Source organism: Taudactylus pleione, unplaced genomic scaffold, assembly GCF_031769625.1.
Source record: "Taudactylus pleione unplaced genomic scaffold, aTauple2 ptg000065l, whole genome shotgun sequence".
NCBI lineage: Eukaryota > Metazoa > Chordata > Amphibia > Anura > Myobatrachidae > Taudactylus > Taudactylus pleione.
Window position 1 is genome coordinate 10,395,840 of NW_028284467.1, and position 14,477 is coordinate 10,410,316.

Here is a 14,477-nt window from a genome sequence, read left to right on the forward strand (position 1 = left end):
AGTTCTCAGGAAACTGAGTAAACACCACTAAGTGAAATATTTGCAAGTACAGAGTAATTTAAGGGTATGATTTAGCAAAGAATGCTGCTGCATGGGCAATACCAATTGTGCTTGCACAGATTTTAGGTTTTATAGCATGATGTTTTCATATGAAAACAAAAACCATTAAAAAAACACAACAAAAATAAGTTTATTAGATAGAAAAGGCATTACAAACATGGCATTTTTTACACTAATTGATTTAGCTTGGAGACAGTACTAGATCATAAGTTTAACCATAATATATAAAAAGCCAACATGGAGAATATAAACAGTGAAATTTAACTGGTTAAAAAACAAACAAACAAACAAAAAAAAAAAAAAAAAAACACCTTTTGTTACTGTAGTATACATTCAGTTTTTTTAATATAAGGCAGTCAGAGGTATCCACATTTTCTGAACCACCACAATTCTCCCTGGCTCTTTAACAGGTCTCAAAACACATCATACCAAATAAATAGAAGGTCTTAAGGTACAGTGCACTACTTTGTAACAGTCAGCATCTGGTGCAGGTCACATGAAGTACTCCTGCTTTTCTTCACAGGTCTCACTCTGCATCTGTAAAGACTGCTTCGCCTCCCCCTCGTCTTCCGTCTCATGGGTACGGTAGCTGCCTTTGTGTTTGTACAAGTAAACTGCAACCAGCGCCAACACAATCAGCAGTGTTATGAAAACAGCAGCTATTACACCTATACGGGCGAGGAGGAAGAATAAAACTGTAAGGTTATAATATTTTTTTTTTAGTATTAAGCACACAAGATCCTAGCTGGTTTAATCTATACTGTATTATAGTGCGTTATATTTTCTCTTTTCTTCAGGGTCCATAGGGATACCATGGGGTAATGTGGTTGGAGAGATCCAGGCACCAAACAGTTAAAGCTTTCAGCTCCCAGGATGCACTGGGTCCTCCTCCACAGTGTTCTCCTCAGGCTGTTTTCTGCGGGCGCATTGCCCGGCAGAAACAGCTTGCCGCCCGGCACTTTTCCCCGCCGGCCCCTGCTGTGGAACGTTGGCCTCTGAAGTGACCGGAGGCTAAAGAAGCCTCCAATCGCTTCAGAGGCCAGCGTTTCCAGTAAAGCACTGCGCGGGTGACGTCACCCGCGATGTGAGGAGCCTGTCCCGCACGCCTGCTGGATCTAGTTAGATCCAGTCAGCGCGAGCGGCCAGCAAGTAAAGGTAAGGGCTGGGGCCAGGACCAGCCTGGGGGCACTATTTAAGTCTGGGGGCACTGCATAAGGAACACTATTTAAGCCTGGGGGCACTGCATAAGGGGCCAGTCTGGGGGCACTACTTCAGCCAGGGGGCAATGCATAAAGGCAAAGTTAAACTACAGGGGGCAATGCATAAAGGGGAAAACTACAGGGGACACTGTATAATGGGCACTTTTGACTGAGCCAGTGGAGTAGCAGCCTGAGACCTGTCGGGTTGAATTGGTAAGGGAGATACCCCTTTTACCGGCGCGCGCATAATTGCGAAGGCCCCCACCCAGCTACTTTTGGATGCCACCCGGCTGGAAAAAAAATTCTGGGGAGAACACTGCTCCATATATACTCCGCCCCTAGCCACAGGAATTCCGTTGTAAGTTTGGTGTGGCAGGATCAAGGCGCACCTTTTTGTAACAGGGGACTGCTCATGCAATCCTTAGCTTTTAATTTTATTTCTTATGTTTGAGCCAGCAGTACTTAGCATCTGTATTAATACGCAGATAATGCGACTCCATCTACTTCCGCCGGGCCAAAACATCAGTAATTGTGCTGGTGATTTCGGCAGGTCTTGGCTTAGCTTGTTAGCAGCAACGCTGGGACATGGACTGCAACCGAACGCACGGAGATACCAGGATAGGAGATTCCTCGCTTACGTGGAATCAGACGCGGCAGTCCTTGCTTCTGGTGTCAGACACTCCAGAAGCCGCTGCAGTCAGGGCCTGGGATTGTCCTCGTTCTCGCTAGACCACTGGGGCCTCATCGTCTGATGCCAGGGATCTGCAGCAGACGCATATCTGCTGAATATACAGTCAGGTGCATAAATATTGGGACATTGACAGAATTTTCATATTTTGGCCTCTATTCACCACCACAATGGCTTTGAAATGAAACAAACAAGATGTGCTTTAACTGCAGACTTTCAGATTTAATTTCAGGGTAATTACATCCAAATGAGGTGAACGGTGTAGGAATTACAACGGTTTCTATATGTGCCTCCTACTTTTTAAGGGGCCAAAAGTAATGGGACAAACAAAACAATCCTAAATCTAACTTTCACTTTTTAATACTTTGTTGCAAATCCTTTGCAGGCAATTACAGCCTGAAGTCTGGAACACATAGACATCACCAGACGCTGTGTTTCATCCCTGGTGATGCTCTGCTTGGCCTCTACTGCAAATGTCTTCAGTTCCTGCTTGTTCTTGGGGCATTTTCCCTTCAGTTTTGTCTTCATCAAGTGAAATGCATGCTCAATCAGATTCAGGTCAGGGGATTGACTTGGCCATTGCATAACATTCCACTTTTTAGCCTTAAAAAAACTCTTTGGTTGCTTTTGCAGTATGCTTCGGGTCATTGTCCATCTGCACTGTGAAGCGCTGTCCAATGAGTTCTGAAGCATTTGACTGAATATGAGCATATATTGCCCAAAACACTTCAGAATTCATTCTGCTGCTTTTGTCAGCAGTCACATAATCAATAAATACAAGGGAACCAGTTCCATTGGCAGCCATACATGCCCATGCCATGACACTACCACCACCATGCTTCACTGATGAGGTGGTATGTTTTGGATCATGAGCAGTTCCTTTCCTTCTCCATGCTCTTCTCTTCCCATCACTCTGGTACAAGTTGATCTTTGTCTCATCTGTCCATAGGATGTTGTTCCAGAACTGTAATGGCTTTTTTAGATGTTTGGCAAACTCTAATCTGGCCTGTTTTTGTGGCTCACCAATGGTTTACATCTTGTGGTGAACCCTCTATATTCACTCTTTGTGAAGTCTTCTCTTGATTGTTGACTTTGACACATATACACTTACCTCCTGGAGAGTGTTCTTGATTTGGCCAACTGTTGTGAAGGGGTTTTTCTTCACCAGGGAAATAATTCTTCTGTCATCCACCACAGTTGTTTTCCGTGGTCTTCCGGTGTTGCTGAGCTCTCCAGTGCGTTCTTTCTTTTTAAGAATGTTCCAAACAGTTGATTTGGCCACACCTAATGTTTTTGCTATCTCTCTGATGGGTTTGTTTTGATTTTTCAGCCTAATGATAGCTTGCTTCACTGATAGTGACAGCTCTTTGGATCTCATATTGAGAGTCGACAGCAACTGATTCCAAATGCAAATGTCACACTTAGAATCAACTCCAGACCTTTTACCTGCTTAATTGATAATGAAATAACGAGGGAATAGCCCACACCTGTCCATGAAATAGCTTTTGAGTTGATAGTCCCATTACTTTTGGCCCCTTAAAAAGTGGGAGGCACATATAGAAATCGTAATTCCTACACCGTTCACCTGATTTGGATGTAATTACCCTCAAATTAAAACAAAGTCTGCAGTTAAAGCACATCTTGTTTGTTTCATTTCAAAGCCATTGTGGTGGTGAATAGAGGTCAAAATATGAAAATTCTGTCAATGTCCCAATATTTATGCACCTGACTGTATATCTATCTATATATCAATATGCTAAAGTCTACAAGCATCATTCTATCCTCAAGAATATAATAAATTACCAGGCCCCCTTCAATTGATTACCTGCAATGACAGCTATATCAAAACCTTCCACATCAGAAGAGGAGCTTGTAGTGGGATTCACAGCTGGTGGTGATAATTCTATTAAAAATTAGACAAAGTTTGTTTGTACATTGGAAGAGTAGTCTACACCATCAGCATCAACATGGAACAATTATCACTTTCAAGACTTGTTAGATTGTACTCCAGTGCCAGACCTAGTTTCCTCACTTCAGTGAAGGATTTCTGCACATGACATTAGAGCATGTACCGTATACTTATGCATGAACTTCAGTAGTTGTCCACCTTCATGTAACAGGCTATAGCCAAGGCTAACATGCCCAGATAACACTACCACACATTACATTCACATACTTACTTTTTTCTCTGATACTACAAGGTCTTCACTGTATCCACTGCCTAGCTGCTTACCCAGCATGAGAGCACATCTGCCTATTGGACTTCGCACTGGCCAAGTTAATGCAGAGGTAACAGAATGAATTATCCTAAAGCCGCCCACACTTTCACCATGTTTTAAGCACATTACATCAATAAGCCTCAAGACTGCCATATTAAAATACAGACTCTTCGGTGGCGATTCAATTGTGGAGCACGCCCCCCGCTGGCTGTCTATAGTAATGGATGACTATCCGATCAATTCAATTGCTTCTCCGATAGACGCCCATTAGCCGCGGCAGTGACATTTTTCTCGCAGCCTTCGGAGGTGTCTATAGTCCCGTTTTTGGGGCACAACGGTGGTTTAGGCGCCCTAACCTCCCCTTTAGACTGATTTAGCAGCTTTGCGGGGCTAAACCCGATGCTTGTGGGCACAGTAAGTACTAATGGGTGCCTGAATGAAGAAACAATTGCTATTCGCATAGACGCCCAGAAGAGGGAGCTCGCCACAATTGAATCACCCCATTACAGCCATGTTGTTCTACAGGACTAATCACAAAGGGGGAGATGTACTAAGCCTTGAAGAGATAAAGTACCAACCAATCAGCTCTTAACTGTCATTTTCCAAACTCAGCTTGGAAGAGAAGAGCCGAATGGTTGGTACTTTGGGCAGGATGCATCAAGCGTCGCATTTGGATGCAACGCATCCCACCAATGATTGCATGCGTACTGAAATTTAGTAACACCATATGCATGAAGATTTAAGCAAAGGACAGCTCTCCCAATAAGAGCTGTCCTTCATGGTGTCCTTCTGCGCATACGCGGCGGCAGGCCAGCACATGCGTGAGCCGCAGAGGACCCTGGGAGGGATCTTACTGGATCCCTCTCAGGGAAAACGCTCATAAGAAGCCCATAGTCTAACAGGAAACAAGTTTGTGCATACTGCGATTATGGTCAAATCTCTGAAAACTGCATTTTCATAGGTTTGACCACATTTTTAGCGTGGACGTATTCCAACCTTCTCTCTACAAGGCTTAGTACATCTCTCCGTTTGATGATGCTGCTGCTGCTCAGCCTGAAAGTGGGCACCTCACCGCTCACTGCACAGTGGAGAACAAAGAAAAGGCTGAAATTGGCAAATGCAAGATCATTGGCAGGAATATGCAAGAGCGGCTGCAACCACAGCTGCAGCAACCATCTCTGAATCAGAGTCCCAGTCCTCCTAGCATTGAAATATTTTCCAACATAATCTCTGTCATTTAGATCACAATCCCCTCAATGTACAGGACTAGTTAACAAGAAGATTTTGGTACTTACCGATAAATCCCTTTCTCCGATTCCACAGCAGACACTGGCGTCTCAGTACCGGGAGCTGGCACTTTAATAAATTTGAATAGTAGCTAGCTCCTCCCGCTCTATACCCCCATACAGGTCAGTCTTAAGAAACTGTGCCCGAGGAGAGCTGGAAAATAGAATAGAGAAGGTAGAACATAATTGAACAAACAAGCAAATATGCAAACAAATCAAGCAGACCTTGAGCAAAAATGGATTGTCCAAACCAGGAAGAATAATAAACAACGCCGGTGGAACAGCGCTGGGTGGGCGTCCAGTGTCCCCTGTGGAATCGAAGAAAGGGATTTATCGGTAAGTACCAAAATCCTGTTTTCTCCTTCATCCTCTAGGGGGGACACTGGAGTCTCAGTACAGTGGGGACGTCCCAGAGGTCACATTCCGGGCGGGAGAGCGTAGAGAACCCTGCAAAACAGCACGGCCATACTGTGAAGCAGATGCCGCAAACGGGTCAAAATGGTAAGAAACTGAAAAAACTTTGCAAAAGTATGCCGGCCTGACCAAGTGGCACCCCCGATAAAGCTGGGTCAGGGAAACACCGCGGGCAGCCGCCCATGAGGGACCCACCGAGCGCTTAGAATGCACTGTGACAATCAGACAGGCCTATCTGGATACATCAAAACAACCTCCTACTTCAATTAGACTAATCCATCTAGAAATAGTTGCCTTAGAAGCTGGCCGGCCAGGACATGCCATATCATATCGAACAAACAGCGTATAAGACTTCCGGAGGGATGCAGTTCTATCAACATAAATCCGAAGAACCCGGACAACGTCTAGGGATCTGGAAACCGAAGAATTTTCTTTAAACACCGGAACCACAATCGGTTGGTTGATGTGAAATGCAGACACTACTTTAAGCAAAAAAGATAACTGCGTACGTAGCTCAGCCCTATCCTCATGAAAGATGAGGTAAGGCAGAAGACAAGAAAGTGCCCCTAGCTCCGACACGCCTAGCAGAGGCGAGCGCCAAAAGGAGAACCACTTTCCATGATAAAAAGTTTAATTCCACAGTCTGCAAAGGTTCAAATAGGGAAGACTGGAGACAAGAGGACCAAATCCAAATTCCATGGGGCCGTTGGAGGTACAAACACAGGCCCTGATTCAGAGACCCGGACGCTCTGACAGAGCGCTCGCTCTGAATCAGGGCCGTCCCTCCTAGTTTTAGGAGCGGCCTCCTGGCCGCTCGCATAGCTGTGGGTGACCACCCACAGCTATAGCGAACGGCCAAAATGATGGTCGCGATGGTCAAGACCATCACGACCATCGGGCTTGCGACGAGACCCTTGTGGTAGGGTCTCTCTGCCGCAAGCCCTGGAGTGCTTTTGGCTCTATCAGAGCCAAAAGCACTCCCACTGACATCACTAGTGATGTCAGTGGGGCCGGCCCCAGCCTCCGTCTGGGCAGCTATGCCCCCGGCACGCCCACCATAGGGGGCGTGCTGTAAATCACCATCGACAGCACGCTGCCTTTGGTGCGAGACCCATAACGACGGTTTGGCAGTTATTCGGGTCTCGTGCATGCGCACGACGGAGCCGCCTCCGTCGTGCGCATGCACAGTTGGGCAACATCGACTGAGCGCTCGCAAGCGGGTCTGAATTAGGCCCAGAGGCTGTAACCAGACAACTCCTTGTAGAAATGTTTGGACATCCGGCAATAAAGCTAGTGTCTTCTGAAAGAAAATAGACAGAGCAGATATTTGAACCTTCAAAGATCCCAGACGAAGACCTGCTGATAAACCAGCCTGTAGAAGAAACAGCCTGGCTAAGTTGAATTCTGACGGTGGAGCACCCTTGCGTTCACCAAGAGACATACGCCTTCCATATACGATAGTGCTTTGAGGTAACTTCCTTTCTAGCCCATAACATAGTAGAAATCACCCTGGAAGGGATAATCTTTCAACAGCCACGCCGTCAAACGAAGCTGCTTTAAGTCCTGATAGATAAACGGACTCTGGGCCTGATTCAGAGCCGCTCGTAAGCGGCCGCTCGTTCGCTCCGAGCTATGTTCGCACATCTGCGCATGGGTTTTAGTACGCATGCGCGAACCAGTCAGTGCAGCCGAAAATAGTGTGCTCGCAAAATAGCGAATGCCTGCTAATTTGAGTGACAGGATGAGGCGTTTGTGGGTGGTAACAGGGGAAGGTGCTTGAAAACGGGGAGTGGAGATCCGAACGCAGGCGTGCCAAAACAGGCGTTTTAAGGGTGTGCATAATTAACAAAGCAGCGTCATCGACCACGTCACTTGGTTGTTTCTTAGCCTGAACCACAAGCACTGCAAGCAGTTCACACGCCTTTCGATGTACTCCATTAATCAAAAAATAGCGGAGATGACGTAGGATGCGAGCGGCCAGGGGGCGTTTTTTTACAAAAAAAGTACGCATGTTTTGTTCGCTCGTTCACACATAGAGGCGTCAACAGACTGCAAAGAGCGAACGGTCAATTTAAATAGCCAGCCCCTTTTTCTGGACGAGCGAGCGAAATAGCGTCCGGCTCTGAATCAGGCCCTCTGTTGCAGTAGATCTTCTTGCAGAGGAAGAGGCCACGGGTCGTCTATCAGTAGAAGACGTAGGTTGGAATATCACGCCAGTCTGGAGCCACCAACAGAACCTTTACCCTCTCTCATTTAATTCTTTGAAGCAGACGAGGAAGAAGTGAGAGTGGTGGAAACAGGTAAACAAACTGAAACCGCCAAGGAGTTGTTAGAGCATCCATTGCCACCGCCTGTGGATCTCTTGTCGGTGAGCAGTAAAGAGGCAGTTGATGGTTCAACCTAGACGCCATGAGATCTACCTGAGGGAGACCCAAACGCTGAATCAGTTGTTGAAAGACCTGTGGATTGAGCATCAATTCTCCCGTGAAAGTCTTGTTGACTGAGGTAGTCTGCCTCCCAATTTTCTACCCCTGGGATGAAAATTGCGGATATCGCTACAGCAAATTCCTCTGCCCAGAGAAGAATGCGGCTTACCTCCCTCATGGCGGACCAACTCTTGGTGCCGCCTTGTCCACAGACGTACGCCACAGCCGTGGCATTGTCGGACTGCACTCTGATGCCACAGCCCTTCAGAGGATGTGCTACCTGAAGAGCATAGAACACGGCCCTTAGCTCCAGAATGTTTATGGGCAGTACTGCCTCCAGTCGAGTCCAGCAACCCTGAAAGTGTCTTCCCCAAGTCACTGTCCCCATCCTCTCAGACTGGCGTCTGTGGTGAAGAGAATCCATTCCCACATTGCAAACCGCTTGCCTGCCAATAGGTGAGAGGAATTCAGCCACCAAAGGAGAGATGTTCGAGTCCTGGGTGACAGTTGAACTCGCTGGTGAAGAAAAAGGTGGGACCCTGACCACAGAGAGGAGGTCCAGTTGGAATGGTCGGGCATGGAACCTCCCGTATTGGATGGACTCGAAGGTTGCACCCATCTTCCCCAGAAGGCGAATACACAGGTGTACTGACACCCTGCAATGACGCAGTATCAAGCGCACCATGTGTTGGATGGAGGGGACCTTTTCCTACGGAAGAAATACCTTCTGCTCCACCCTGTCCAAAATCATCCCTAGGAAAGGCAGACGCGGAGTAGGCTGTAGATGAGATTTTTGGTAATTCAGGATCCATCCGTGTTGTAACAGTAGACTGTTACCCGGATGTCCTGCAGTAAATGAGTGACTGACTGAGCCTTGAGAAGCAGGTCGTCCAAGTACGGGATGATAGTAACCCCCTTGAATCCGAAGAAGGGCCATCATTACTGCCATGACCTTGGTGCTGATGAAAGACCGAAAGGTCAGGCCTGAAATTGAAAATGAGAAGCCCGCACTGCGAACCAAAGAAATGCCTGATGAGGCCAAATGGGAATGTGGAGATAGGCAACCTTTATGTCCAAGGATACGAGAAACTCGTCCCTCTTGAGCCCTGCAATGAGACTGCAGGGACTCCATTTTGAACTTGAAGGTCCAAAAGTAAGGATTGAGATGTTTCAAGTTCAGAATGGATCTCACTGAGCCGTCCGGCTTGGGAACTACAAACAAGCTGGAATAAAAGCCTTGACCCGGCTGATGGATAGGGACATGCACTATTACTCGAGAAGACAGTAGCTTTTCTATTGCTTCCTGTATTACAACCCATTTGTCCGCTGATGCCAGCAAACCAGTTGTGAAAAAACAAGGAGGAGGTTGGATCTGAAAATCCAACTTCAACCCCTGAATAATGATGTCCCGGACCAATGCGTCCTGGCAAGACTTGATGCAAACTTCTTTGAAATTGCGAAGGCGAGCTCCCACCCTGGGGTCCCCCAGGAGCGAAGGGAGCGCATCATGCCGGAGGCTTATCCTGCTGGGAAGAGGATGCAGTGGCTCTACCCCTGCCTTTGGAACCACGGAAGATAGCGGGAGCTCCTCTGACACGACCCCTGAGATACGAAAGGACAGTCCAGCAAAGGGTTTCCTAGGAGGAGGAGCAGCAGATGGGAGATAAGTGGACTTATCACTTGTGGCTTGAGATATCCACTTATCCAGTTCCGTTCCAAACAGAGCTTCCCCTGTGAATGGAAGCGCTTCCACGGCTCTCTTTGATTCCGCATCCGCCTGCCATCGTCTCAGCCACAGGGGTCTGCGGGCTGAGACAGCCAAAGCCGAGGATCTAGAGGAAAGACTACAAATATATCTTTTGAAGCCTCTCCAAGAAAAGAAGCAGATTCTGCAATCTGTTCCGCTAGAGGAACCAGATCCTCTGCCGGAACACCAGTCTTAAGGCCCTCAGCAAGCTGCGTAGCCCATGCTTCCACCGCCTTGTTGACCCAACAGCTGACTAATGCGGGTCGAAGGGACACCCCCGCTACAGTGAACATAGACGTTAAAGGAATCTTCTGACAGGAAGTTAGAAACTACCTTAAAGAAACTGCTCCTGGAACAGGAGCACAGTCTTTTTAGACAGACGTGACACTGAAGAGTCCACTGAAGGAGGTGTTTCGCATAATTTTCTGCTCTCTGCAGGAAAGGGATAGTAGGATAAAAGTTTACGTGAGATCTGAATTTTTTTATCTGGGTGTTTCCACGCTGAGGTAAGGATCTCGTCCAATTCCTCAGACACTGGAAAGGAGGCTGCTAGTCTTTGTTTCTTATTAAAGATAGACGACCTAACTTCCACAGGGTCCATGTCCTCAACATGTAACACCTGGAGGATAGTTGCAATCAGCACCTCTACACCCTGAGATACAGGCTCCGCTTCGTCTGGCGGGTCCTGTACCTCCCCTTCCTCTGTAACAGGCATGTCGTCCTCTTCCGGATCATCCCACATAAGGGGATTCGGTATTAGTCTCCTAGCAGGGACACTACAGGAAGATGCCACGGGAGGAACCTGGGATGACATAACCCTTGTGAGCCCTTCTACAGGCCTGGCTAAAGACCGCGCCCAGTTTGGTTCAGAGAAGGCAGACCTCAGATCTTTCAACCTCTCTCCCTGCGAGAAGCTTCCAGCTCTGCAGACATTTGAGACATGACTGATGTAATTTGATCAGCCCAAATAGAGTGTTGTAGGGATGCTGCAGTCTGTTTCTGAAACACACTTCTCACACAACAGGGAACTGGATGATAGTCCCTGTGTAAACTTCTATGCACAATTCTTACAAGAGAAAGCTTTTTGTGCAGCCTTAGACCCCTTTGAAGTCATGTTAACAATTCACTGTTCACACATACACACAGAGAAAAGGTAGTGACACACACAAACACACAGAGAGACTGTTTAGAAAGGAGAGATTAAGGGTATAGAGGGAGATTATGCTATTAACCCAGCCCAACCAGCGCTGACGCAGAGACCAGCTCTGTGTAACACAATATAATGTGCTGTAATTGCTGTGTAAATACAGTCTAACCTTCTCTTCACAAGTCTAACCCCACTGTGCAGTCACAATCTGGGCAGACAGGTCTCTCTACTGCGTTTGTCAGCAGCCTGTGTCCTCTAAAATGGCCAGAAGCTTCCTCCTGGGAGCGCTGAGGCAGCTGAGAGGCAGGAGCAGAACTGTGTTAGGCTCCACCCCCTCCATTCTGGCACCTTTCAGCGCTGTATTAGTTGATGCTTTTTTAATGCCCGCCTGTCATTTTCTCCTGGCCACCCTGCTACTCAGGGTGCCAGGAGTCACTAACCTTCTTGCTGCCAAATGCTGCCAGCGGCGGGCTGAGCTAATGGGGGATTGCGACGAGCGCAGCGCATCTGGGTACCACCCAGAGACAGTTGTCTCTGTAGCTGAAGACCCCAGCGCATGCCGCAAGCAGTGGCGGTGAGGTCTCCCCGGCAGCTCCAACGAAGCAGACAGGCAGGGGCAGTGAGCTGCCTGTCTGATCCTCTTGCTGATTGAGGATACTTGATTTTTAGCAGAGAGCTCTTTGTATGTGACCAGCTCCCTTGTCACAAACTTAAGACTGACCTGTAGGGGGGTGTAGAGGAGGAGGAGCTAGCTACTATTCAGATTTATTAAAGTGCCAGCTCCCGGTTATCCCACATCTATACCCCACTGTACTGAGACTCCAGTGTCCCCTAGTGGATGAAGGAGAAATTTTGGTTATATATACAGGGCCGGATTAAGGGAGGGGCAACAGGGGAGGTCGCCCCGAGGCCCCCACCTCTAGCTCACGCTGATGGAGCAACTTCCTCCCCTGCTGTTATTGTGGCCGAAGTGGAGGCAGAGGCAATACGGTAAGTCCCCGCCCCCATATAACCTGCGAATCGCGAGATTATGGCGCGAGGGGTGGTGCCTAATGAAGGCAACAGCAACTGCATAAAATGTAAGTGTTTATGTACCGTTACACACACACACATATATATATATATATATATATATATGTGTATATATGAGAAAGAACACAGCACCAAGAGATAATAAGCACCCTTACTTGATTCAATAAAGAAAATTCCTTCTCTTTAAAAACTGTATAATCAGACAAACATATTTAAGTCGTATTTGTTAAAAAATATATACCTTTTTAAGTACAAAGAGCATATGTATATAGCACTCCCCTATAGTGTGGGTGTCAGCTCCAACAGAAGATATACAACTGTGGTGATCAGCTGTTATTAAAATTGTGAAAAAAATGTAATCTGTTTGAGAGCGCCTATGTGCTAAACAAAGTGCTGTGCATAAATAAATAGTGCTAATAATAAGCTAATTAAGGTAAGGTTTTTGTGTGGTAGTTAAACCAGAAAGTGCATAGTGCAATTATGGAAAAAGTTTTTGGTAATAAATATAAACCAAAATTACCCCCTAATAAAGTGCAAGTAGTGTAAGAGTAAAAACTGTACTCTGACTAAAACATATACATAAAAAATAGAGTTTATTTTAAAGCAATAAAAATTATATAAAGATAAAATAAATAATGGTGTGCAAAAATCACGTACTATGTACAACAATAACGTATCTTGTATAGACCCATATATTAGAGCATACACAAATAAAAAACAACGCATTTCATCTGCCAATCAGACTTCTTGAAGAAGTCTGATTGGCAGATGAAACGCGTTGGATGCTCCTCTTACCATTCATGAACTTACTGCTGTTATATCAGATAAGCCACATATGTCCTTTTTTTAAACATACTAATTGATGTCTTGTTTATAGTGTTTTATTTATTTGTGTATGCTCTAATATATGGGTCTATACAAGAAACGTTATTGTTGTAAATAGTACGTGATTTTTGCACACCATTATTTATTTTATCTTTATATAATTTTTATTGCTTTAAAATAAACTCTATTTTTTATGTATATGTTTTAGTCAGAGTACAGTTTTTACTCTTACACAACTTGCACTTTATTAGGGGGTAATTTTGGTTTATATTTATTACCAAAAACTTTTTCCATAATTGCACTATGCACTTTCTGGTTTAACTACCACACAAAAACCTTACCTTAATTAGCTTATTATCAGCATTATTTATTTATGCAAAGCACTTTGTTTACCACATAGGCGCTTTCAAACAGATTAAATTTTTTCACATATATATTTTTATGTGTATATATGTTGTGTATATACAGTATGTGCATGTGTCCCCTGTCCTGTTCCCGGATGGGGGCTGAGCTGCTGCTGATCTGTGTTCTGAATGCCACCTGCTGCATAGAGTGCAGAGCGGTTCCCGAGTCCCCTCATCAGCATCACGTGAAACATGTCCGTGACGCAGATCACTGATGTTGCGCTCTATGCGGCAGCGCTGACTGTGCTGCTGTATTCACAACACAGAGCCAGAAGGTAAGTAATCAGGAGGGGTAGGGTCTGTGTGGAAGGGGGGGGAGGATAGGCTTCGTGTGTCTTGGTGGGGGCCCCCGCAACTTCGTTGCCCCAGGGCCCCCACAAGCCTTAATCCAGCCCTGAGAGATGAGATCTATCTATCTATATATAGAGGGATACCAATATTGTAGAGTTCCGAGTATACAGACTTCCTGACATTAGTAAATCCTTTCTAGTCAAAAATAGAATCAATGTATTTCTAATTATCTTAACTGTTGCGGCTTTTAAAAGACATGCCGTTTAAGCAAGAGGTGTAACCTTTAACCAGGTAGTTTAATGATGCAATAAATTTATGATGAATATGGTATTTTACTAACAAATTGTCAGGATAATGATGGCAAGTAATTTAAACATAAGCTGCCAATTAAATGCTATACTGCACAATTGCCAAGTTCTGCCGCAATGGTTTCAATGGAACACTTACCTGTGACAGAGTCTGAAGGGTCCATAATGTAGGTGGAATACTCTCACTCCAGTACTTAATCTACAGTATATCACAGTTTAGCTGAAAGGAGAAAAGGAGCACAGAATCAAATGTGAGCATTGTGCATTTTATTTGTTTTATTTAGGGTGCAATGCTCAAATGTCTCCAAATATGACATTTAACACACTAAGGGCCATATTCAATTTAAGGTATGAAGTCTGGATCCGCGGTAATTTACCGCCGATGAAGTAATTATCGCCTGTTTTGGTTTTACCCCATATTCAATTTGAAA

At 45.7% G+C, this 14,477-nt stretch overlaps 1 protein-coding gene across 2 annotated transcripts in view; it reads right to left on the reverse strand.

The window, feature by feature from the left end:
* Positions 1-169: 169 nt before the first annotated feature.
* The window catches only part of SMAGP (small cell adhesion glycoprotein), a 47,462-nt gene continuing 33,154 nt past the window's right edge, over positions 170-14,477 (reverse strand). For both annotated transcript variants that reach the window (XM_088466297.1, XM_088466288.1), the window contains exons 2-4: positions 14,186-14,266; positions 3,773-3,850; positions 170-728 (exon numbers count right to left, since the gene is read on the reverse strand). In XM_088466297.1, coding sequence (XP_088322423.1) covers positions 553-728; positions 3,773-3,850; positions 14,186-14,210 — 279 coding nt within the window. In that variant the 5' untranslated portion in view covers positions 14,211-14,266 and the 3' untranslated portion in view covers positions 170-552. The remainder of the gene's footprint in view (positions 729-3,772; positions 3,851-14,185; positions 14,267-14,477) is intronic.